Here is a 27,298-nt window from a genome sequence, read left to right as displayed (position 1 = left end):
TTTTTAATTCTGGAATTGCACTTTGAAATTATTGTGTTAAAATAGAATGCAAAAGTCTTGTACTAGTTGTTCTTCTTTAATCACATAAAATGCAGGCATATTCCAACATATTTACCTAGTTATTCCTTTGTTAGTTCATTCGCCTCCAAGTTTTACTTTACAGTTACTTTATCCCAGGTGTGATTGTATCACAGTGAACAAAATAGCTGAGTTTATTGACTCCTTGAATTTTACAGTCCAGTCACAGAGACTGAAATAGACAAGGGATTAGAGGTGTGATGAGTGGTACAGAGGAAAATGGTTAAGGGGAAGCAATGAAGAAGTAGCAATAAACTTGTATAAACATTTTACCGAGTAGAATGTAGTGGCTATTGAGCCTAGATGTCAAAAGACATGTGCTTTTTTTGTTGCTCTTAAAGAGGGTGGTGCAGGTAGAGTATAGTCATATGTTTTATAGGTTTTTATATTTAAGAAGCCTAGATGTCAAAAGACATGTGCAATTCCCACCTTTTAGTCCAATACGATATGATATTGTTTTATTTACACGTGCAAATCTTGCTTCAGGCCTATAATAGCTCTAAGTATTATTACTAGTAAACATCCTATATAACAAAAGCTGAGTGACCAAAATGGTGGAACTACCAGAATGACCAGAGACCAGAATGACTGGGGCCCCTCTCCCCGGCTGGCCCCGCCCCCAGCCGGGACCCCCACCCCTGATCCAGGGCCCCCATCAGGGCTGGCCAGCCGGCCCTCACCTGTGCACCAGGCCTCTATCCTATATAATAAAAGGGTAATATGCAAATTGACCCTAACAGTGGAACAACCAGAACGACCACTCAACCAGTCACTATGAGGCACACTGACCACCTCTCAGTCCCGATTGCCTGATGGCCGGCAGGCTCCAATCGCCTGATGGTGAATGGGGAACTGGAGGTGGGTGGCAGCGGGCAGCAGGGCTGGCTGTGGGCAGCCCAGGAAGATGGTCCTGCTCGCAGTCCAGGCCTAGGGACCATACTTGCGTATGAATATCATGCGCCGAGCCTCTAGTAATTTAATAAATAGTATTTATAGTGCTTTAGACTAGATTTGGGCCATAGGGTGCAGGATATAACTTTTTCTTTGAGAAAAATCTTAGACCTTCAATTTGTAAATCAGGAAATGGTGCTGATGTGACATAGCTGGCAGAAGGTTTTGGACCCTCCTAACTCTCCCTCACATGTCACTTTCCCCCTGCCACAGCCCAGGGGTCCCTCTGCAGAACTCCAGAGCAGAGTTTAGAAACCCTGGGTTCCCTTCCAGTATTTAGACTCTATATTTATAATCTAAGGAACAACAAAATAAATCATCATGGCTCCACCCTCTTTCCTTCAAAAAGCATGATAATAATGTTCAGATTAGAAAAAGTAATGCTTGAATTATTAGGTATTTTGATACTGTGATTGAGATGATGCTAGGGTTTTCTTTTTTTAAAAAAAAGCTTATTTCAACATGTGAGCTTTGCTGTATACACCACTGAGCCATCCTGTCTCTTTTTCAGATCACATCACCATTACCCCAAAGGATCCCCAATGGGTAGGTGCCTGGTGGCTTGGTTACCTAGTCGCAGGAGTCATAAGTCTTCTTGCAGCTGTGCCTTTCTGGTGTTTACCAAAGAGTCTCCTGAGACCCCAAAGTAAAGAGGATACCAGTTCCTCCTCTGAAAAATCCAAATTTATTATGGGGGATCACACAGAGTACCAAACACCCCATAGAGAAAAAGCAAAAATAATGGAAATGGCAAGAGGTGAGCCAGATTCTCCTTGATTGAAACATTTTCAGTTTTTCTGTTCGGACTTTATAGGGGTTCTATAAGTCATACCCTCTTTCTCCTTCATGTGTTCATAAAAAAAAGTGAGAAACTATGTAGGAAGCAGAAATGAAGATTTAAAAATCAGCATTATTACTAAAAAACAATCGAAGAACATGACCCAAAATCTTGGTAACCTTCCTTGCTGACATATCCATCCACACACTTTCTCAGTGACCTTGCAACTGCCCCTATAGGATTGCTGTTTCATACCAGTCTGGGTGGGCAGAAAAAAAGATTGAATTTTCAGGGCTTACGGCCTTTAAAACAGATGACATTCACCCATTTGAGAAATGTATATCAATGCTTGTCTCCTACCAGTGATGGAAGGAGCGAGTTTGTTGTGCGGCAAAACCACACATGTTCTAGTGAATTCTCCACACGTGGTAATGGGTATCCATGAGAAAGATTAGTTTCCCTCAATGGGCCTGGAAGGGGCCTTGTAAGCAATATTTACATTTATAGAAAGTCTTCGCCTTTCTAACTGTTTGGCTACATAATAGGAAAAAGGGAGCATGCCAAAGTTCGTTTCTTAAACTAAAGTCCATGCATTAAATGGAGACAACGTTCATATGCCTTTCCTTGTGACCATGACCCAAGTTTGAAGAATAGACCAGGAAACTGAAGTTCTTGATATCCTGCCTGTGACTCCCTGCTCTTAGTGAGGGAGTGGTAGTTCTTCTTGCTCTTTACCCACATCAGTTAGAGGAGTCTGTTTTTGTCTGACTTATACCTCGAACTATGATATAGATGTTTTGCCCATAGAAGCATGCTCTATGTCTAGCTCTCATCCTTGACTTGTGCCAATGACTTGATATGTATAGTGTGAATGTGTACCACACTGTAACTGCAGCTGATAATATGACAATGGGACTCAGCCATCTAAGCCCTGCTGCCATGGCTATATCTTCTGCCAAGTGTGACTGTCTTTAATCACTCCATGTTGTTTTTGTCTTATAGATTTTCTTCCATCGCTGAAGACTCTTTTAGGAAATCCAGTGTACTTCTTATATTTGTGTGCAAGCACCGTTCAGTTCAATTCTTTATTTGGCATGGTGACATATAAACCAAAGTACATTGAGCAACAGTATGGACAGTCATCTTCCAAGGCCAACTTTGTTATCGGTATGCTCATCTTCCTTCATGCTTTCCAATAGGTACTACCAGCTGCAACCTGTTAACTCTTAGTACCTTTAGAAAAAAATGTTCCAATATTTAGACTGAAGGTAATTTATGGTATTTTAGATATGAAGAAAAAAAAGTGAGTAAAAATAATCTAACAGGATAAAATATTTAGATAGTCTGTGGTACAACTTTCTAGCAAAAAAATGTTCACAACTACGGGTGAATGACCATGAAAATATCACATAGATCACATGCATTTTATGAGGAGACTAGAGGCCCGGTGCACAAAATTCATGCACGGGGGTTGGGGGGGAGGGTCCCCTCAGCCCAGCCTGCACCCTCTCCAATCCAGGACCCCTCAGGGGATGTCCGACTGCCGGTTTAGGCCCGATCCCAGAGATCAGGCCTAAACCGGCAGTCGGACATCCCTCTCAAAATCCTGGACTGCTGGCTCCTAATTGCTCACCTGCCTGCCAGCCTGATCGCCCCTCACTGCCTCTGTGTGCCGGCCTGATCACCTCTAACTGCCCCCCGCTGCTGGCCTGGTCACCCCTAACTGCCCCCCACCAGCTTGGTCGCCCCCAACTGCACCCCCCTGCTGGCCTGATTACCCCTAACTGCCCCCCCCCACCAGCCTGGTTGCCTCTTACTGCCCCCCATGCCAGCCTGGTCACTCCCAACTGTCCCCCACTGCTGGCCTGGTCACCACTAACTCCTCCCCCTGCTGGCCTGGTCACCCCTAACTGTCCCCCATGCCAGCCTGGTCGCCCGTCATGGTCCCCCTGCCAGCCTGGTTACCCCACACAGCCTCTTATTCAGTCATTTGGTCATCCCTCACTAACCCCCCTGCCAGCCTGGTCGTAGGCAGCCATCGTGTGAGGACATGAGGGTTAATTTGCATATTACCTCTTTATTATATAGGATTCTTAATAATGGGTATATGTCTTTCAAGTGCACCCAAAATCTCATAACAGTGGACATTTTACCTGAACACTCTCTACAATCATAAAAAGGGGGTATTTATACAGTTAAAGGTGAGCATTACAAAACAAAGTTTGTATTTGTTCAATCAAAGGACTTCTGGTTCCTGGCATTTGAGTTATTTAAAGGGGCCATGTTTCTAGCATGGCAATACAGTCAAATAATGAGAAAGATATTCAAGGGCATAAAATAGAATGAAGAACAAGAATCTACAAATACATGAATACCACCCTGCAAATAACTGGATACTTTGAAAACCTGGATTAGTTACTTTAGTTTTAATTTAAAACTACTGTTTCAAAGCATAAAGTATATTCTGGTTTTTTTTTTAACATACCCCTTTATGGTAGGAGACTGCAATAGTTTAACATAACTGACTCTTTTTAAAATATTTAAAGAATTGCTCTATGTATCTGTCTCTGAAAGAAAACTTGGGGGGGGGGTGCATCCTGAGCTTATTTTAGGTTATATAATTTTTCTGTAACAATCTAGGATAATGGGCACTTAGCAGATGCTAATCTAATAAACTCTGTTTAGACTATTCTTCCTCTAAAGTGTAAGTGTTCAAACTATATCACAGAACTTTTAGTTTCAACATTAATCAGTTCAAATTAATTTAATTTTATTATTCAACATCCCTAACCTTTTTTTTATAATCTATAGAATGGTGAAAATAAATACATCATTTGGTTGAAATAAAGATTTAAAAATATAAAATGCACCATAAATGTACATAGCTGTCATATAATAAGTATTTTTTCTCTCCTGACTTACTCCTTTCTCTTTTCTCCTTCATTTTTTCCTTTGGGCTATGGATAATGATCCTTTCTGTGATGAAATATGGGAGAGGCAATAAGAAAGCACATTTTCTCTCTATTCTTGGAGAAGGCATTTGACATGACACAGAGGAAAAAATAAACTGAAATTTCCCTATGTGTTCAAAGGCTAGCTGTTACAATGATAATTTATTTTTGTTCTACATATTTTTGTGTGTTCACCATATTCTCTCTAAAGTTTAGAAATAGCATTTTTTATGTTAACTACTTTAATTTTGCAAGGAAAATAAACAACAAAAAATGTTTCAAATTCAAGGAGTAAAGAAAATGTCATAAAATGATTTTGCTTTTTTTAATTCTGTGGTTTTTAAAAATTTTCCATTGCAATTTCAGCTGAAAGAAGTTTGAATAGACAGTTGAATTTTCCATTTAAGCCTCTCTATTACTATTAAGCTACATCCATGCAAATAATTTTATCTTTTATCTCCTTCTTAATACACAGATAGTAATCATTTTTGCTGAATTTCTTAGAAATTTTTAATTAAATAAGACAGTTTCCAGTAAATACAATACATAATCAATGATGATGATAACCTAAGAGGCATCACACAGAAAAGGAAAAAATAATATAATTACTTGGAGAAAGGTGCTTACAATAGAAAACATTAATTTTTGGTGACTAGCCTAACTTAGCAAATTTAATAATTATATTATGATGTGTTCCAGAATTAGGTAAAGTTATATTAAAAATCTGTGAGATGATGGAAAATAATCTTAATCTGTGAGAAAAAATACCCAAGAATGATATTGTGCCCAAGAATAACAGCTAACTTTACTTCCTTGCACCCAAATGGCTGTAAGAGTGTGAAAAGTCCCATAATCTTTTTCTTGCATTTTTCTCTCTGTAAAACTCAAATCTTAATATTTATGTATTCTAATATTAGAATAATCATGTGAAGGTCCATTATATAATATGGAATTTTACTTCACTAGGAGAGAAGCTCTGAAAACATCCCAAAGTACTGTGATTATAACTCATTACTATTTCACTTTAATGGCTAAGGCTATCATACATCTCTAGGGGAATCAAAATCTCTAGTTTGTGTGTTAATTATACTGACCATCTCAAAACATTTAATACATCTCTCATAACTCTTATTTAGGCCAGTAACAAAGAATAGGTATTAAATCTGAATGGGTGAGATGAAATAACAACAAAGTAGCTGAAATTTCTTTTAGCTTTACCGAATGGGTAAATATATTAATGCAAAAGAAAATACTTGAAATAAATTGACGATGTTAGTGTAAATTGAAACTAGCATTTTCATTTAGAATATTTAGATGATAACTATTTTAAGGTCAACACATTGTATGATGTAAGTGTAAAAAAAAGTGAGTAATGATGAAACCAGAGTAAAAGTTCTATTTTAATAAATGACTTAAAATACCAAAGATGAAAGAAAAGAAGCTTTGTGAGGCAAGAAGTACATCTTATCTGATATTCAGGAAATTTGCCATCAACTTGGTCCAGCATGGACAGCTTATAGACGCCTAGGGAATTGGAAAGGGAGACTCAAGCAGATAGTGTATTTGAAAATGTCCTACTTATCTTTTTTGGAATCTGTTATAATTTAATCATCTTGAAATATGAGACTTAACATATCCAGAGAAATGTGATAAATGAATAAACTTAGTTTACTCAACTAAGTTTAGTTATGTAGGACGTTATTTTGTGGGAAACTGTCTGACCAAGGAACACAGGATCCTGTGATGAGCACAGTTCTTGCTTTGAAGGTTAGATGAGAGGTTGAGAAGTGTGAACCAGACAAACTAACAGGTCATTGTGATAAGTACCAAGGCTGCTGCCCACGGGACCCTGCAAAGGGCCTCAGGCTAAGGTAAAAAACAAGTTTTTTGATGACTAACTTGTGCACCCTGATTCCAGATGAGTCACAGGGCTGGTGGGGGCAGTTTTAAATACTCTAATTAGGCAAAGTCCAGAGTCCTCCGGAGAAAAAAACCTTGATCTAGGAATCAGGAAAATATCTCTAGGAGAAGGTGTTGATACTACTAGGGTAAGTCAAGAGCAAAAGTATAACAAGGTATTAAAAGATGAAATTATGAGAAGAGGGGTGAGGTTTTGGAAGGACATTGTATCCAACAAAGTACATATTTTGTGCAGAAGGACTTGGAGGCAAGAGAACTTCCTGGATGTTTCAAAAGAGCACAGGCCTCTAAAAGGTCAGTTAAAAGATGAAAGTCCTAACTTTTAACAATCCACTTTGAGAGAGCAGTGCCCTGAGAATAACCCCATTTCAATTCTCGGACTCTTCTAGGTCAGATAGGGAAGGGAAAGGTCAATGGAATCCAGTGCCATCATGGAGCTACAGAACAATGGGTATTCTTAACGCTCTGAGGCCTTATGTCCAGGTGTGAGCTTTACTTTGCAAAATAAAACAAAATCCTAAGCACATTCTCTGAATGTTTTCGTTCAGAGCCTGGTTTTCAGGAGTTGTTTTTTTTTCTTCTTTTTTTTCATAAACCTCTTTCAGGGGATAGAATTGAGAGAGAGAATAAAAATATACCCTCTTTTTGTGTCAATCTTGGGCCTGTGAGAAATGATGCAAAACCAAGTACTATGTATAGGTAAAAATAGGGACTTAAATGGTACACAGCAAATCAAGACAGTGCTTAGTTCTTGAGAAGGAAGACAGAACCTGAAACAGAGAATCAGCTTTATATATTCGCTATTTAAACAATCAGAAAAATTGGAAGAAAATATTAGCATTTATTAACTTGGGTCATGAGTAACAAGGTTTATTGTATTATTTTCTATTATCTGCTCTCTTTAAAAAAAAATAATAAGCAGGTGCCTCTTAGCTCATGTTTGGCTCTTGAGGGGCCCATATGCTCATCTCAGCCTCTTGCCAAACTCACAAACCTCTGTTCAGCTGGAGAAGCAAAAATTAACATCTCCTCTTTTTGCAATTTCACTAATTTCATGATCATGCCCCTTCAAGGTGGGTTGATTTCTAATGTGATCATTTTAATGATAACTTAATGTACAATCAAAGCAAAAGAGATGAAATAAAATGCCCTTATTGTCTATTAGTACAGGATGAAAAGAATTTTAAAATAAAGTGCTATAATATGTAGCAAAAGATTGTCATGTATTTGCTATTTTAGTTTCTAAGAAAATTATTTTGGAGACTGGATATATAAATCTAAAAAGAAAGAAAGGGGGGAAAGCAAGTTAGTTTGCCTCTCATTGTAATTTTGATTTAATGATGTCTCATCGGGTTGTGAGTCAGAGGCAGGAGACTCATGATCATTGTTCACCACAGCAGCTGCTGTGCTCAAACCTTCTTCGTTGTCCGGGATTTCTACAAGCTTCTGCCCTTCTCTCAAAAGCTCAAGGTAATGTGGACATCAATGATTGGTGTGTACACAATATAAAAAGAAATTCTAAAATAGTAGAGAAATAGCTGATTGTTGAGTGCCAGATTTCTGTTCCGGGATTTCTACAAGCTTCTGCCCTTCTCTCAAAAGCTCAAGGTAATGTGGACATCAATGATTGGTGTGTACACAATATAAAAAGAAATTCTAAAATAGTAGAGAAATAGCTGATTGTTGAGTGCCAGATTTCTGTTCTCTAGCATTATTTCCCGATTTAAAATCCAACCAACACAGCACCTAAGGGCCCCTTTCTCTCTCTTTTCTGACGTAGAGGTGATCCACCCCCCCCCCCCCATCACAGTATTTTATCTTTGTGAATCTGATAGACTAGAATACGAAGAACTTGGCTGAATAATATTTTGTGTCAGATACTGTGCTAAAAGCTTTCCTGTCATTCAACCACTGTTATTAGCTCCATATTGTAGGTGAGCAGACAGGTTTAAGTTCAGAGAATCACCTGTAGTTACACAGCCATTAAGCTGTAGAACTGAAATCTAAACACAGGAAGTTAGGACTCCAGAGTCCAAGCTTTCAACCACTTTGTTAGACCTCTTCCTAGTGTAGTTTTTAAGCCACATCTGTTTGATGACTAAGGAGGTTGAACGTCTATTGATCAAGAAAACTGCCTCCTAAACCCCTTGAAGGAGAGACAGTATAACGTAGTGATTGAAAGCACAGAACTTGACATCAGATGCCCTGTATTCCAATCTGTTGTCACCATGACCACAAACAAATTGCTCTCTGAAGTGAAAATGATAATATCCCTACCTCTTAAGGGCATGCTGATGAGTAAATGTGATTAGATAAAATATTGAATGCTTAGCTGAGTGGCTGGTACATCATAAGCAAATGATAAATATAAAAGTAATCAAATATACATTTTTTTAGGAAGGATACCAAATTAAGAGTTGGGTCCTCAATGAAAACAAATTTTAGGGGAGCCAGAAAATAAAACAAATACTTAAAAAAAAAACCTCTCTGCATTCCCTCTGCCTATTATTTTTTATGCACAACCTTAAAGAACATTAATAGTCACCTAGCTGCTACTTGATTGTACCTGTTAGACCTAGATTGGGCCAGAAACACATTGATTCATTCAGTATTAATTGATTTCACACCTTATGCTAGACACTGTGTAGTCAGAACTCTGAGACTGTGCTATCATGAAACTATAATCTGGACATTCATCAAAATCTCTTTATATGTGCCAGCAGATGATAGTAAATGAATATTTCTGTAACGTAAAATGACAAAGTCATCTGATAGTATGTCATGAACTATTGCACAGTTTTGTATAATCCCTTAGAAAGTTTGTGTGAGTGTACTCAGATTTCTTTCAGAGATTCACAAAATGATAGATACATTTTTTTTCTTGTTCCTCAGGGCTCATCAACATACCTGCAGTAGCCCTTGGAATATTCTCTGGAGGGATAGTAATGAAAAAATTCAGAATCGGTGTATATGGAGCTGCAAAAATCTACCTGGGCTCATCAGTCCTTGGGTACCTCCTATTCCTTTCCCTGTTTGCACTGGGCTGTGAAAACTCTGATGTGGCAGGATTAACTGTCTCCTACCAAGGGTACGTTCACTCATGAAATAATCTGAAGAGATTGGCTTGCTTAATCAAATTAATTTTTCATAGAGTTTCATAATAAGATAATTTGATTTTTAACCATCATCGTCATGGAAAGGGGATAATTGTTCTATTGTTCCATAACTGATGATATTTATGACATGAAAGTTATAATTGTCACCAAAATCTGTCATCTCTTTTGAATTTGAATGTCTTAAAGAAATATAAAAAAAGCTAAACCTACATCTTACTTTAGGGCAGCAACCTGATAGTGGACAATTCAAACCTTGAATCTTGCCTCTTCCCATTCTTAGTGAAAAGACATTGTATGGGTTATTTAATAGAATCCAGCTTCAATTTTCCCATTTAAAAATAAAAATAATTACTGCCTTTTAAGGTTTTGTAAGACTTAAGCAAGATAGCATATGTGAAAGTGGCCAGTATTGCCTGGCACAAAATATATATATGCTATTCATAAAAACAATTGTATTTTTTTTTACCATAACTGGGAATGTCTCCATGCCACCCTTTGGGGTCTCTGTTGTATTCAAATCAGGTAAAGTTTCAGGAGACAATTCTATTCCTCAACCCAGTGACCCACATGGCAGCTCTCTTTAGTTCTTTGCAGTTGGCCAAGAGAACGTACTGATACTCTCAGGCCTATGACATCCCTATGGGTGGGTGATTAAGTTTCTTGGTTTCCAGAGTCTATCACTCTTTTTTTTAATAGTATATTTTCTCAGTTGTACAACATAGTGATTCAACATTTATATACCTTATGATTTGATCGCCATGGTAAATCTACAAGCATCTGTCACCCTACAAAGTCAGTATTATATAATTGACTATATTCCCTGTGCTGTACATTACATCTCTGTGACTTATTTATTTTAACACTGGAAATTATTACCTTTTATTCTCCTTCACCTTTTTCACCCATTTCCCCACCTCCCTCCCCTCTGTCAACCATCAGTTTGTTCTCTCCTCTATGCGTCTATTTCTGTTTTGTTTTGCTTGTTCATTTTTTTTCTGATGGAGTGTTTTTTTAGATCCCAAATACAAGTAAAGTCATATAATATTTATTTTTCTATGTCTGATTCATTTTACTTAGCACAATTCCCTGTAGGTCCATCCACATTGTCAGACATGACAGATTTCATTTCTTTTCATTACTGAGTAACATTCCCATATATCTCACATTCTCTTTATTCATTCATCTATCAATGGATATCTAGATTGATTCCAAATCTTGGCTATTATAAATAATGTTGCTATACACTTAAGGGTGCTTATATCTTTTATAATATGTGTTCTCATTTTCCTCAGATAAATATCCCTAAGTGGAATCTATCACTCTTAAAGCTGGGTCTTGAAGAAACTATTTTGCCTTCTCTTCAAGAGTCCTTACAATCATTGTCTTTGAACATGAGTTTCCAGAGGCAGCTCTTTTTATCTGTCCACCTACCTCTAAATTGTTGGTTTAAAAAAATGATCGAGCCACTCCTGTATGCCATGCCAGCCTTCCTGGTTGCACCTGCCTTACTGACCAGAAGTACCTGTGGCTCAAAGGTCAATGCTTCTAACATTACTTTCTGTTTCCTGCAGGTTCAGCTGCTTCTTGCTTACTGCTTGCTTTCAACTCCCTTCCTATGCTTTCTTCCAAGCTGATCTGTCTTGTCTCCATTTTTCAATCTCCATCACCTTCATTAACTCAGTTTCTCCTATTGTCAAGGGAACATCAGTTATACTTTTGTTATCGAACATGTACAGAAAAATTAATGAATGCAAAGTTATTATACCCTGATTCTGGAAGTTATCACACTAATGTTAGACTTCCCTAAGTGTAGCATCACCTTAGTAACAGTCAGCAATGTAGATTAAGAACAATAATTATAAACAAGAATTGCATGAAGGTTCTGGAGAGAGTAGAAGTCTTGTGCTATCTTTATCCATATAATCCTCATAGTAAATGGACAGTGGTACTTTGTATTTTGCAATTTACAAAATATCTTGACTTTCAGTATCTTCCTTGTATCCTCAGAACACCTTGTGAGGTAAATTTTATTATTCTTGTTTAAAGGAAATTAAGGTTAGAAAGGTTAGTTTGCTTCCTCAAAGTATAATAAATTTCTGCAACGCCATGCTCTCTGTAAGACAAAAGCAACACATAAACAGACAAGAATAGCAAACTTTTGAAGTTCATGTTAAAAGTATAAAATTTTAGTATAAAATATTTATAATTATCTATACTATAAAAGGGTAATATGCTAACTAGACCAGACATCTTCCATATGTCCTACGAAACAAAGCCACGGTGGCAGGGGCTGAGACAGAGGCGGTTAGGGGCAATAAGGCTGGCAGGGGAGAGCAGTTAGCAGGCTGGCAGGGGAGGGCAGTTAGGAGCGATCAAGCAGGCAGGCAGGAGAGTGGTTAGGAGCCAGTGGTCCTGGATTGCGAGAGGGATGTCCGATAGTCAGACATCCCCCAAGCGGTCCTGGATTGGAGAGGGTGCAGGCCAGGCTGAGGGACCACCCTTCTCCCACCCCCACCCCAACCCCCGTGCACTAATTTCATGCAACAGGCCTCTAGTTTTATTATAAAAATATTTATAATAGAACATAAATATTATTAAATTAATAGAAAATAATATATTTATTACATGAATACTAGCCCTTAGAAGTACTCATCTTAAAAGACTATAATTGCATTGAAATAATGCCATAATTCTTTAAAACATTCTAAAACTCTTCTTTTGCTTTCAAAAATATTCTCAACAATGGCACTGAGTTAGCCTATAAGAGTAGCTTTGCTATTGGAAGCAACCAAAAAAAATTGCAACATCACTAGGGAAGTCTGTCCCCTCCCAGCTTGACTATTTTGAAAGCAAATTTCATTTTAATATAAACATCCTGGCATATTTGATAAAACTCAAAATTACAATTTTCAACAACTCCACTGGCAACACATCCTTCTTAAAAACCACGTGTGCAATTAGTTTCTCCATCAAGATTGCCCTAGGTGATAAATTTAACCTACCTTCATTAACATAAAATAATTGGCTTTATAAAATACAACCTGCTCCCCAGGGATCCCCCTGAGTCACTGTGATTCTGGACACTCAATAGGAACATTGTCAAGAAACTTTAGATGAGGTAGTGGAAGGAAGAAAGTTGCTTCTGCAATAATGAGAATAAATCTATTGTGAGACAAGAATTTAGAATCCAGAGACTTGTAAGGGTTATAATTTGTCACTAATAAACCTTGGGATTTGAGCAAATTATCTGCCCACTGTGGACCTGATCACAACCAAATTCCTTTCAGCTCCATCCTTCTGTGATCTCAGGATTGATAGTGCCGATTCTAGACTTTCAGAGGCACATATTGATACTTTTAGATACTACTGAACAGTCTATTAACAAGTGATGCCTTATGGAAGGGAATAGAATGAAATATTCCTGTATGATTTGTCAGGAGACCTAGTTAAATACTCTTTCATTTTGTTTGGAGACATCTCAGAGGTCTTTCTTTTTACATTTGAAGTGATCAAATCTATAGCAGTCCTACTAGATAGAATATTACATCAATTAAGAAATTATTATTACAATTATTATAGGAAATAGCTTTCAGAGGGAAGGGTTAAAATGATTGATTCTTTCTCCAAAATAGAGTACCATTTTTTAATTGATTGCTTTACCAAAATCTTGTTTCTTAGCCTACTATGTATCAGGAATTGTTTTTGGTGTTAGTGATACAGAAATGAATAAAACAAATAGTTATCAGTGAGAGTACATGACAGCTTTTGTGTGTGTTTTTAAGTTTCTCATTTTTTTGTAAAAAAAATGGGGGAAGAGAATAAGCAAATAAGTAAATTCAAAATGGGAGAGGAAAAAATGAATTATGAAGGGCCAATGGATGCTAGTTAAGGAGCAGATAGTAGAGACATACCACTGTATAAATAGTATACCCATAGAAGAATAAAGAGATATGAATAGGGTAAGGAGAATAAGAATAGAAGGATTTGGTAATTCAGGTGAGAAGAAATAGAAGTGAGGGAGAAGGAATTCTTGTACAGATTAAAAGGGAAATACAATGAATGAGAGAGAACAAAAGAGAGGGGGAAAATAAGAAAAGACAACCAAAATTAGGTCATGTTAACTGTTTTTAAAAAGCCAGCTTTTTGAGGGCAGATATTGTCTCATTCGTATTTTTAGCCGTCTTCTCCCAAAGCAAGTACTTGGAAGGCTTCCGATAAATTTTTTATGAATGAGTAAATGGGTAAGTCATTTAAAAAAGCATGTGAAATAAAGTCAAAAGACTTGGAAGAGCTCCAAACGGTGGGAGGATATGTGGGAGAAAGAAAAGTTAGATGAATTGTCAATGCACTTATCAGTCAGATATACACTAATAAGATATGCTATAGATGTTGAAAGTCTGTTGAAATGTTGACTGCCTGACTCTTGTTTTCTTCACCATACCATTAGCAATGCCAATTCTACCGATGTTTAAACAACTCTGAAGGAAATTTACACACACCCCATTTACTATGCATTTAAGTACTGTCAAAAATCCTCTAAAGTTTACTTTTCTGCCTTGTAGCCATTTTCATACGTCTTTGCATAGAAATATATGAGAAGATTCTAGAGGCAATAGACATTAATAAAAAACCGTATTATGTGCAGTTAAAAATCTCTAGAGATAACTTTCAAAAGAATGCTGTTCTTGGTGGCTGGTCTCACATTTAATGATCAGAAGCTAATATTTCTAATGAGAATTATGTTTCCAAAAGGGAAACGTTGTTGGCAGTGCCATTTGTATCACTCCAGAACATTGATTTTTAAAAATATTAGGTTACTGCCTGCTAAGAGGTAATATTGTATACTGTTACATTTCTTTTCAGAACCAAACCTGTCTCTTCTCATGAACGAGCTCTCTTTTCAGATTGCAACTCAAGATGCAAATGTTCAGAGACAAAGTGGGAACCCATGTGTGGTGAAAATGGAATCACATATGCATCAGCTTGTCTTGCTGGCTGTCAAACCTCCACCAGGAGTGGAAAAACTATTGTAAGAAATCTTCCCTAAAGTGTGTACCCATGGGCCTGAAACAATATGTAACTATACAAGTCTATGGGGGTAGGGCTCAGGGGCCAACCCAGAATCAGACCACACTGGTAGGAACCCTGGCTCTTACTCTGCCCTTGTTTTTATTTATTTATTTTATTTGTTTCTTTATTGTTGACAGTATTACAGATGACCTTCATTTTCCCCTCTTTTGCCCCCCACCTCCTTCCCCCACCCCAGGCCTTCCCCATACTATTGTCTGGGTCCATGGGTTATGAGTATATATTCTTGGGTTAATCTCTTCTGCCCACCTCCTCACTGAGATCTGTTATTCTGTGCCCTTGTTTTCTTGTGTGGAGATAGGAAATATTATCATCATGAAGAAACTAGAGTTGTTGAAAGAATTAAGCTAAGAATTAAAATCATGGAATGGGCAGGATGAGCTTGGTAGTTATGCAGTCTAATTCTCTCATTTTGCTTTTAAGGAATATTATTCTTGAATGAGAAAGTCTAAGTCGTAAGATCATATAATAAGATCTGTATTGGGATCCATGTTTGCTGACCCCACCACCAATGGTTTTCGGGACAGGACCAATAGAGGCCAGTGTTAGGAAGGCTAGCCTAAGAGGTCTCTAGACCCAAGGGTCGGGAATCTGTTTTTGAGAAGGTTGATGTCTCTGGGACTGCTCCTCCTGAAAAATCAAGCCAGTTTGTGTAATCAAGAGTTGGTGACTGGAATGAAGGGTTCCTCTAGGATGGAAAAGGAAGATGAGGTTGGAAATATAGATAGAAAACCAAGGGTTTTATGTACTTCATTATTAACAGACTCATCCCCCTAATCACACCTTCACATTCCTACTCAAACACAGACTCTTCCTCATATCCGCTGTGTATACTGCACAGTGGTCAGATGGCTTTGTACTGTGGCTGATGAGATCTGCCTGTATTTGATAGTCCTAGAGGGCTGAAAATAGACACACATATATTTACACATGCTTGTCCACAATAGGAGAATGCTTAGGCAAACACTTCTGCAGACACAGCGTAATACTTTGATTTTCTCTCTGTTTATTGCTATTTTAACATTTTATTCAGAACATAAAGAATTAGTCTCTAGCAATAGTAAGACTTCCCTCCCATCTGAAATCTCAGTTTTCACCTTCCATCCCTTTTCATCTTTCTTTCCTTTTAATTCTTTTTTCTTTCAGCCACTACTTTTTGCAAACAACTGCTTCAGCAAAAGCAGTTGTTTAATTAGAGCTTCATTTATTGAAGACATTGCATGCCAGGGACTAAGAGAGGTGTTTTAAAAACAAACTCACATTTAAACATTATTTCCTCAAGTAGATGGGTATTATTTTATTGGTTTTCTTCATGTGAGAACTGTGGCACTGAAATACAAGGGATGCCTAAAACTCACATATCTAGTGAGAGACAGTCAAGATTAAAAAGCTTTTTACCTGACATTAAAAAAAATCTCTATCGCTTCTCTTTCTTGAAAAGGAAATGCCACCTTTATTTCACTGTTTATCTAAAAATTCACAAACTTTTCTGTAATAAAAATGACAACTTATATGTATATATTCATACATCAAATTTACAGAAATAAACTGATGAGAAGTTATTAAAGTTGCTTTTCTGTCCACAATTAAGTTGAGTTTTATTTCTCAGAAGATTTTTTTCCTAGTAACCACTATAAATGATGTCATATCCTCAAATTTTGCCTCTTTATTTAACAAATTTTTCTTGAGTGCTTAAGAACCTATTTTGGGCTGTAGATGTGAAATGATGACAAAGCTGACAATTTCTGTCAAAGGTGACATTCTAGTGAAGATACATAGTTAAAAATAAATGATTATATATTATTCTAACAGGTAGCAATAAGCACTGTGAGGAAAAGAGGAGTGAGGATAAAAGGGTGGAGAGATGGGGGTATTATTTTGAATGGGTGATCATGGAAGCTCTCTTTAATGAAATATCTGAACAGAGACCTATGGTGTATATGCCAGCCATGGAGCCACCTAGAAGAGCTGCCCAGAAAAGAAAACAGCAATGAAGCATGGGTAAACTCGCCATGTTGAGGCTTGACAAGGGCATGATGGAAACCCATGTGTGTGGCTGAAGCAGGAGGAGAAGGGAAAAATCATTGAGCAGTCAATTCTGAGTGGAATCCAGGGGCTACATCATACACCATGCATAAGCCACTTTAAGGATTTTGGATTTTATACAAGTACTAGAGGCCCAGTGCATGAGATTCGTGCACTGGGGGTGGGGGTCCCTCAGCCCGGCCTGCACCCTCTCATAGTCCTGGAGTCCTCAGGGGATGTCTGACTGACCGCTTAGGCCTGCTCCCCACCAATAGTCAGACATCCTTAGTGCTGCCACAGAGGAGTTAGACCAGCCGTGGGCAAACTACGGCCCGCGGGCTGGATCCGGCCTGTTTGAAATGAATAAAACTAAAAAAAAAAAAAAGACCGTACCCTTTTATGTAATGATGTTTACTTTGAATTTATATTAGTTCACACAAACACTCCATCCATGCTTTTGTTCCGGCTCTCCGGTTCAGTTTAAGAACCCATTGTGGCCCTCGAGTCAAAAAGTTTGTCCACCCCTGAGTTAGACGCTTCCGCCACTGCCGCTGTGCTCGCCAGCCATGAGCTGGCTTCTGGCTGAGTGGCGCTCCCTCTGTGGGAGCACACTGACCACCAGGGGGCAGCTCCTGCATTGAGTGTCTGCCCCCTGGTGGTCAGTGCATATCATAGCAACCAGTCATTCTGCAGTTCGGTTGATTTGCATATTATCCTTTTACTATATCCTATATTATATCCTATATAATAAAAGGCCAGCCACCATAAGTGTAACAACCGGAACAGCCAGAGACCAGAACCACCATGGCCCCTCGCCAGGCTGGCCCCATCCCCAAGCAAGCAGGGATAATCAGGCAGGCAGGCAAAGTGATTAGGGGTGATCAGGTAGGCAGACCAGTGGTTAGGGGCGATCAGGTAGGCAGATGGCTCCTTGCCGGGCTGGCCCCACCCCCAAGCAAGTGGTTAGGGGTGATCAGGCAGGCAGACCAGCAGTTAGGGGTGATCAGGTAGGCAGACAAGTGGTTAGGGGAGATCAGGTAGGCAGATGGCCCCTTGCAGGGCTGGCCCTGCCCCTCAGCAAGCAGTTAGAGGTGATCAGGTAGGCAGACAAGTGGTTAGGGGGGATCAGGTAGGCAGATGGCCCCTTGTAGGGCTGGCCCCTCCCCTTAGCAAAGAAAGAGGGAGGCCCAGGCCACCAGTGGCAACTCTGTGGCAGGTGTGCAGCCGGGCAGCAATTGCCTCACAGAGGGAGGCCCAGGCCAGCCAAGTCATTGCACCCCAAACCTGTCGCCTGCAGAGGGACGCCACTGGTGGCAGGGGAGTGGGGGGCAGCGCTGCACAGATGGCAAGCAGTGGCAGCAGTGGGGGTGGAGCCAGCTGCCTGCAGCCTGGGGAAGGAAAGCCCTGATAGGCCCTGATCTCAGGCCAGGCCTAGGGACCCTACCTGAGGGGTCCCAGATTGTGAAAGGGTGCAGGCTGGGCTGAGGGATCTCCCCCCCAAGTGCATGAATTTTTGTGCACCGGGCCTCTAGTAGGTTAATAAGAAGCCTTTGGAAGGCTAAGAACAATGATGCAATCTGCCTTTTTTTAAAGGCTCATTCGGTTACTGTGTGGAAAACACAATAGTTGGATAAGAGTGGACATAAGTTGAACATAAAGAGACCATTGAGATAATCAAGGCAAGAAATAGTGATGGTTTAGACTTGGAAGGGGCAGAGAAGGAGATAAGGTACAATTGGATTTGTAGTATTTGCTGGAAGATAACTCTGTAGGACCATTAGTTTGTAAATCAACCATCAGCTGTCTGGATAATGAAATGTTATCTCTATAAATTTTGCTTTGTTCTATACATTCTAACATAGAAAAATAGAAGAATATTTCCCTATTGTTTACATAATACCTGTATACTATACTGTAAAGACTTTTAAAATAAATATTTATTTTTAACTTTATTTAAGTTTAACTTCAGTAATTGGACTTTTCCCTGTCTTGTTACAGATATTTCATAACTGCACCTGTGTGGGAATTGAAGCCTCTATATCAGGAAATTCCTCAGGCATGGTGGGCAGATGCCAAAAAGATAACGAATGTCCCAAAATGTTTCTGTATTTCCTTGTAATATCAGTCATCACGTCCTATACTTTATCTCTAGGTGGCATACCTGGATACATATTGCTTCTGAGGTGAACATTGACTCTCCTTTCCCATTTCTAATATAAGACATGCTATAGCCATCTAGAGCAGTGGATTCATCATGATTTCTTATAGCTCACTTAGGAAATATCCCACATCCTCTTTCCACTTTCATACTTTTCCCACATTAGGTTCTTATACAAAAATGTGGTTGAATAGAAGTTTTTCTAGTGAGAAATGTTTGCAAACCATTGGTCTAGAAAGAAATGTTAGTGCCTACATCACTGTAGCCACTAAATCAATATAGTCTGCTATTTCTAATGCTGGTGATATTAATCAGCATAGACTAAATTTGTTTTAGATTAAATGTGGTTTCACTGAATTACGAATGGTAGTGTTTATATGACTCTATAAAGCTCATCTAATATCACAATTTTTTATTTTTATTACTTTGAAATGTAGGTTATTTTTCTATATATCATTACTCTAACTGGCGTGTGTGTGTGTGTGTGTGTGTGTGTGTTTGGATCAATTGAGGATTCTAATCCACAAATATGGTGCTAATGACTCCAAACATTTTTGCTTTTAAAACCCTGAAATAATTTTTTATTGATTTTTTACAGAGAGGAAGGGAGAGGGATAGAGAGTTAGAAACATCGATGAGAGAGAAACATCGATCAGCTGCCTCCTGCACACCCCCTACCTGGGATGTGCCCACAACCAAGGTACATCCCCTTGACCGGAATCGAACCTGGGACCCTTGAGTCCACAGGCTGACGCTCTACCCACTGAGCCAAACTGGTTACGGCTGAAATAATTTTTAATACTCTGCACCCCTTTGCATATTTTAAGTGGGCATCTAAAAATCCTATATAATAAAAGCCCAATATTCTGAGTGTCCAGTCGTCTGGTTGTCCCTTCAACCAATCAAAGCATAATATGCTAATGATATGCTAAACCATTCAACTACTCCCTGTAATGTGCACTGACCACCAGGGGGCAGACACTCTTACCGGTAGGTTACCTTGCTACTGGGGTCTGGCCAAGTGGGACTGAGCAAGACAGGCCAGACACTCCCTGGAGCCTTTCCTTGACTGGCAAACCTTCCACATACCTCTGCGGCCCCAATCGTGCACCAGTGGGGTCCCTCGGCCTGGCCTGCACCCTCTCACAATCTGGGACCCCTCAGGGGATGTTGGAGAGCCAGTTTTGGGTCGATCCCACTCAACGCAAGAGCTCTCCCTGGGGGTTAGTGCACTCCCACAGGGGGGAGCACCGCTCAGCCAGAAGGCGGGCTCATGGCTGGCGAGCACAGCAGCAGTGGCAGAAGCCTCTCCCACCTCCATGGCATTCAAACATCCCCCAAGGGCTCCCGGACTGCAAGAGGGTGCAGGCCAGGCTAAGGGACCCCCCTGAGTGCACGAATTTCATGCACCGGGCCTCTAGCTTGTTAAGTTCAATAGTAACTAAGCATTGATTTCCAGTATATTGTAAATAATTGCTATTAAAAATATAATGATTCTAAATGTAGGTCACTCTTTTAAATGTAACCAATGGAATCTAAAGAAAACAGATTAGATAACCAATATCACCTAATTTAAAATCATTTAAAAATCTTTAATAGTCAAAATGTTGCATATTTCTTTCTTCTCGAATTTATAACATCATTCAACTTCCCTATAGACTCTCTTTCTGTTGTAATAAATTTACTAGAGGCCCGGTGCACGAAATTCTCTGGGGCAACCCCTGTTGGTCAGCGCACATCATAGCAAACGATTGAAGTCCCGGTCTCCCAGTCAAACTCCCGAGGGGACACTTTGCATATTAGCCTTTTATATCTATAGATACTTAAACACTTGTTATTTACTCTCCTGTCATAGATCTCCATTATAATGTACATAAATTCAAATTTTAAAATGTTTTATAACCAGTATTCTGTAAGAAAATTTTCTTCCTAATTTAATTAGCCTCACAAATATTACTAATATACAATTAATCAAACTAACCTAAAAATATTAAAAATGTTATACAATTATTAAACAAAAAGTCAAATTCTATTAAAAACAATTCTTTAATGAGGTAGATTAGATTATTTTAGATTTTACATGATTAACATATAGGAGAATGAATATTTAGTTTTTATAAAATGAAACTAATCAAAATGATTGTATACATCTTGAATTTCCTGCAGTTTATATTATAGAAATTGATTTAAAAATATAAATAAGACCTAACATCTACAAATGCTTTTTTGGAAAAAAGTGTAAGGACAGCATGAGATATTTGCATTTTCAAATGGGAGCGTGGGTTCGAAAAGATGGGAAATCATTGACCCAGAGTTCTCAGGCCAGGATTTTTCTTCATGGGTGGCTATTTTTTCCACATCTTCTTACACGGTGCCAAGTAGTTAATGGACCAAATGAATAATCAGGCTACTAGAGGAAGAGTTTTCCTTACGGCCAGTTCCTCAAATGAACCACTCAGTATTTTGACGTAAGAAGGAGATAAATGTCCTTGGATTGAAGGAGAAAAGTTGTGGGTTTTGACTCTTTTAAAGAGGAGACTAAATGAAATTATACATATAAAGTACTTAGTACCATGGTTAACACTCAATAGTTATTATATAATTTTATTACTATTAAAAGCCACAGACCAATCAGCTAAAGCTATTCAGTCATATTAGGATGCTCTTGTTACTTTAGATTTTCTTGAACTTGGCTGAAAAATTCAGGTGTCCACTATTTAGCACAAATACACGCCACAGTGATTGTGATTGTATCAACCCAGATCAATATAATCCTTTGCTTTTAGATCAAAACCACAAAAACTAATTATAGTTATTAATTCTTTATTGTTACCTCAAATTCTTGCACTATCTTAGAAGTTTGTGGGGTTTTATTTGTGTCTTTGTTATTTTGCTGATTAAACATGATTTTACTTTACCCAACACCATTTGAATATGTCATGTAGGGCTGATTTACCTTCTAGGAATGTTAACTATAAGCTCCTTGATGCATTGCCTTTAATTTTGCCTAATTTGCCTTCCCTATGCTAGGACACTAGTGGGATCTCCATAAAGGCTACTTGAATCTAGTATCACTTCATATGTGCTAAGTAGATTGTCACTAACATTATTATTTTCTTTAGTGAAATACACATATATATTTGTAATAGTGTTTTTCTTGCTTTTAGGTGTATTAAGCCACAACTTAAATCTTTTGCCTTGGGTATCTACACCTTAGCAATAAGAGTTCTTGGTAAGTATAATCTATGTTTTAAGTATGGTATCCATCACCTAAAAATATTTGGAATTTTTTTCTAAATATTTTTACAGAATTATCATACATAACTGACTGATATAGGTGGTTAGGTCCCTATTCTGTTTACTTTCTTCCTTCCTTTTTTCCTCCCTTCCCTCCTTCCTTTCCTTGACTTCTCTCTTCCTTTGTTTTAGAAGTATCTATGGCAGTGGTTCTCAACCTTCCTAATGCCGCGACCCTTTAATACAGTTCCTCATTGTGGTGACCCCCAATTTCATTGTTACAAATTGAACATAATTAAAGCATAGTGATTAATCACAAAAACAATATGTAATTATATATGTGTTTTCCGATGGTCTTAGGTGACCCCTGTGAAAGGGTCATTCGACCCCCAAAGGGGTTGCAACCCACAGGTTGAGAACTGCTGATCTATGGAGAGTCAGTGCTTGGGCCCATGTTATAATAAAATGAATCTGTGAGAATAATGCCATTTTTTGTTTAGCAATCTTGTCTCTTCCAGCATTGGTCTATTGTAAAAAACAACAACAACAAAAAAAAAAAACAACCCACTGCTGTTATAGAAGATCCCTCTGAGAGAAAAGCCAAAATGTGAATCAATAAGAAAGGCTAAAGCCTAAATGTAGTTTTATCAGTTATTACAATGGAAGGAATTGCCGAAACCGGTTTGGCTCAGTGGATAGAGCGTCGGCTTGCGGACTGAAAGGTCCCAGGTTCGATTCCATGTACCTGGGTTGCGGGCACATCCCCAGTAGGAGATGTGCAGGAGGCAGCTGATCAATGTTTCTCTCTCATCGATGTTTCTAACTCTCTATCTCTCTCCCTTCCTCTCTGTAGAAAATCAATAAAATATATTTTTAAAAAAATAAAATAAAATGGAAGGAATTATTTGGGGCTACTCTCAATGCTAGGATATATCATTTTGGTAGAAAGATCAGATCATTCAATCAAAGCAGTATGGATGATTTTTTAAATGTAATTGGAATTTTTTTCTGACCACTAGATTTTTCAATATGCATTAATTAAAACTCATAGGAAATAATGTGAATGAGTCAGATACGTTTTCTGTTCTTAGTAAGAAAAAAGTGAAACAATCCTAAATGTTTCTCTGTAATTGAACAGAAAAGAATTATCAGGGAGAAAAATAAACTCAGAGCTTTAAAAAAGTCTGTTTTTTGGTTTATATAGATCTTGACATAAAGTGGGTATAATATATGAAGATACAATATAATCCTGATAAAATTGGGGAAACAACTCCTTCCCCCATCTTTGCCTCTGATAACCACAAGTCTAATCTCTTTTTCTGCGAGTTTGGGGATTTTTTTGTTTGTTTTTTGTTGTTGTTTTTGATTCCACATGTGAGATCATACAATATTTGTTTTTCTCTGTCTGATCTGCCTTAATATCTCTTAGCATGAATATGAATCTCTGATAAGATTAAAGAGTTATTGTAAAGAGGTATGATTAAAAATGTCATCAGTTAAAGATACATACTGAAAGACACAGAAGGCAACTGACATGATGTCTGAGACTTCTCTTAAAATATTTACCAAAAAAGTTTTGGGGGGTTAGGGGAGGTTTGGGTCTGGAGGTAGACTACATAATACTGATAAAATGTTAAGCTTTGTTGAAGTTATTTATATCACATGAGGGTTTATTACATCATCCTCTCTAATTTTGTGAATGTTTGAAAATTTGCTATTATGAAAATTTTAAAACATATACAGAAGTTTGCCAGCATTTGGATTTTTTTTTTGGCCTTTCTTCACATTATTAAGAGCAATTGAAGTTAGGTATCAACTAAATATTTTTAAGTAGTAAATAACCTATTAAATTGGACAATACATATGAAGAGTGAAATTTTATTTAAGACACCAAATAATCCCAATTGGCTGTTAGCTATATTTAATGAATTGCTCTTCATGTTTATGAGATTTTATGCATAATAGAATCACTAGATTCTTTCTAGATCCTAGAGTCCTTCCTTATCTTCCTAGGAAGGGAGGCACCCTTACAAATGGAGATTTCCTTATAAATGTAAATTTCCCTTTAAAAAGGAAAAAAGAAACTTGTTCCTGGTCTTCAGAGCTTCTCCTGTGTTTCTGTGTCTCAAAATAGCCAGCTCAAAATAATCTTTATACCAGAGGCATATTGGGGGTGGCATGTTCTGGTCGCCTACAGATGCCCTGGTATCTCCAAAGCAGTAATTTTTGGACTGAAAGGAAGTGGTTCCAGATAGTCATTCATTATAGGGTAATCAAAAAGATGTGCATATATTTTTAGCAGCAATTATTTGTTTTTCTCACAGCAGGCATCCCAGCTCCCGTATATTTTGGAGTTTTGATTGACACTTCGTGCCTCAAATGGGGATTTAAAAGATGTGGAAGCAGAGGATCCTGCAGATTGTATGATTCACATGCATTTAGGTATGGTATCAAACTCATTCCCACATCTCACGGTAATCACCTCCCAGGTCTGCACCAGCAATCAGCACTAACTTCCTCACATCATCTCACTGCTTGTAAGAAAAAGGATGGTCTAATCAAGGAGCCTGTTTTACAGAATAATTCTATTACCATTTAATTACTTGGCTATACTTTTAATTTTCCCCATTTGTAATCTTAACTTGCATTTTTAATGAGTAATCACTAAAAAAAATATGACATAAGATTCCAGAATAGAGTAGAATTCTGAAAGTTTATGCACACAAATGAGTAATCCCCTGAAACTCAGAGGCATTTAAATTTAGGTCATATTTTGGGTTTATTTCCATTCTTTTTCAAATGGAGCCAAACTGTCCCATTTACGTCAGCTATCATCCCCCTGGGCCAGAGTTGGATTTGGCTCTAAATCTATCCGGCTTTTATTGCCAAACTGATGTTCAATTATTCCAGTACTTGAAATGCATAAAAGTAAAAGGTTTTCTCTGTGAGTGTGAGTGTGTATGGGGCTGGAGGGCATGGCTTTTTCACTATGGCATCATTCAGTCCAATTCATCAAACATTTAGTCCCCTTATTGCTTAAAGCAATGCTTCAATGGCTTAGAAGCAAGAGTGATTTTTTTTTAAGGTTTAAAATCTGAGCATTTTCTAGAGAAAGAAACCTGGTGCTGAGCCATGGAAGTTGGAAGCTGGATGTGGGAGCCAATCCTCTTAAATAAGTTTGTTTGATTTAACAGACTTTGATGTCATGTGAGAATGTACTTTGGTCTTTGAAAGGGAGTAGAGTTCAGCTTCACCCACATTTGCTAAGGCTGTTATTCATTTCCGTGTAAAGACATTATACCTCAATCAGAGACTGTGAGTGTCTGTACAAGGTGATCGAAAGGATCATTCAGCCTGTCTTTCCACACCCTCACATCTTATGACAGAATGTAGAACTCCAGGCTTCTCATGGAAGAAACTGATTTAATAATGGTTTATTCTTAAGCCATTATTTTCTACTGAGAGCTCTGATTCCCCCTTAACATTACCTCTTGCAGTTTTTCTGTAGAAGTGAATTTTGGGCAAGGTTCAAGGGTAAGCACGTGATTTATTATTCCAACCCAGACACATTTGAGAGTGAAAGGGGGCACTATTAAAAATTGCCCTGGGACAACACGGCAATAAACTGGCACTGTTTGGGGCAAACAGGGATATGGTCTAAGGAACTCATTTACAGAGAGCATGTAAATGATTATGAAATTAGTAGTAACTGAAAATGACAATACTACTAGAAAGTTACTTGATGCAAGCATACTGCCTGAAATAGTCTCATATGTTCAAAGAAAGGTCTTTTATAGCGACTGAATCTGCATTCTTAAAGAACCCATTCTCATGGTATTTTTGTTGATATTGATGGATTTCACTGGTATGAATATTTATTGAATGCTAGTATGACCTTTCTTTCACCTTTTATTTGAAGTTGGAGAGTTACAATAATTAAGACTGAGATTCTCTCTTCTTCTAGGCACATATATCTGGGACTAACTATGCTGCTGGGAATAATGTCCATTTTCTTAAGTATTGCAGTACTGTTCACTTTGAAGAAAAACTATGTTTCAAAACACAGAAGCTTCAGAACCAAGAGAGAAAGAACAATGGTGTCTATAAGAATCGGGAAGGAAAATTGTACTACAAGTGATCATTTACTGCAACCCAACTGCTGGCCAGGCCAGGAAACACGGCTTTAGAAAAATGATGCCTCGAGCCACCTTTTCTATTTTCTGAAGATTCTGCAAGCAAAGTTTAATCAATGTGAACAGTCTTTATCCTTTCTAAACATTTCTACTTTGTTCTTTATCCTAGGTATTAGGTAATGCATCTGATAATGAATATAATTAATCATGTTATAGAAAATATAGATGATGAAGTGAAACTTTTTAATGTATATATGAATCGTTTATATTTGTTAGTCATTCTGCTTAATTTTACCTTATACCCATTGACATATTAGCTCTATTCCTAGTAGAACAATTGTCCCCATAATGTAATAGCTATGTGCAAAGCAATTTTTATACTGAGATACTTGTCTAGGATACGAGAATACTGTTAAAATTTGAACCATATCTTGGCATCCTTCAACTATCACCTTAATGATGATGATGTTGGATGGAGTCAAAACATGTAGAAGAAAATTTCATTTTAAGCTTCTCCTTTCTTTTGAAATGCAATAATTGATATAGAAGTGTATAGAGGTGCCCTAGCTGGTTTGACTCTGTGGATAGAGCATCAGCCTATGGACTGAAAGGTTCTGGGTTCGATTCCAGTCAAGGGCACATGCGCAGGTTGTGGGCTCAATCCCCAGTAGGGGACGTTCAGGAGGCAGCCGATCAATGATCCTCTCATCATTGATGTTTCTATCTCTCCTCCTTTTCTCTCTCTGAAATCAATAAGAAATATATATTTTTAAAAATGTATAGAAGCAAATGATCTTGGGGATTTAAATTTTGCATTATTAGCTCTTCTACCATTCATCACCTGTGTTTTGTGTGCAACATTT

The 27,298-nt window shown here is 38.0% G+C and overlaps 1 protein-coding gene across 3 annotated transcripts in view; it reads left to right on the top strand.

The window, feature by feature from the left end:
• Nucleotides 1–26,489, top strand: part of SLCO1C1 (solute carrier organic anion transporter family member 1C1) — a 43,241-nt gene extending 16,752 nt beyond the window's left edge. For 2 of the 3 annotated variants that reach the window (XM_023755548.1, XM_023755547.1), the window contains 8 exons: nucleotides 1,541–1,786; nucleotides 2,810–2,974; nucleotides 9,571–9,766; nucleotides 14,658–14,823; nucleotides 18,906–19,090; nucleotides 22,233–22,297; nucleotides 24,627–24,744; nucleotides 26,267–26,489. In XM_023755548.1, the coding sequence (XP_023611316.1) occupies nucleotides 1,541–1,786; nucleotides 2,810–2,974; nucleotides 9,571–9,766; nucleotides 14,658–14,823; nucleotides 18,906–19,090; nucleotides 22,233–22,297; nucleotides 24,627–24,744; nucleotides 26,267–26,489 (1,364 nt within the window). Of the gene's footprint in view, nucleotides 1–1,540; nucleotides 1,787–2,809; nucleotides 2,975–9,570; nucleotides 9,767–14,657; nucleotides 14,824–18,905; nucleotides 19,091–22,232; nucleotides 22,298–24,626; nucleotides 24,846–26,266 lie in introns of all 3 variants that reach the window. The other variant, XM_023755546.1, reaches the window with a different exon arrangement.
• The last annotated feature ends 809 nt before the right edge of the window (nucleotides 26,490–27,298 follow it).

This window comes from Myotis lucifugus, unplaced genomic scaffold (assembly GCF_000147115.1).
Source record: "Myotis lucifugus unplaced genomic scaffold, Myoluc2.0 scaffold_78, whole genome shotgun sequence".
Lineage (NCBI taxonomy): Eukaryota > Metazoa > Chordata > Mammalia > Chiroptera > Vespertilionidae > Myotis > Myotis lucifugus.
Note: the sequence above shows the minus strand (reverse complement) of the source record. Positions and strands in the feature narration are given on the sequence as shown.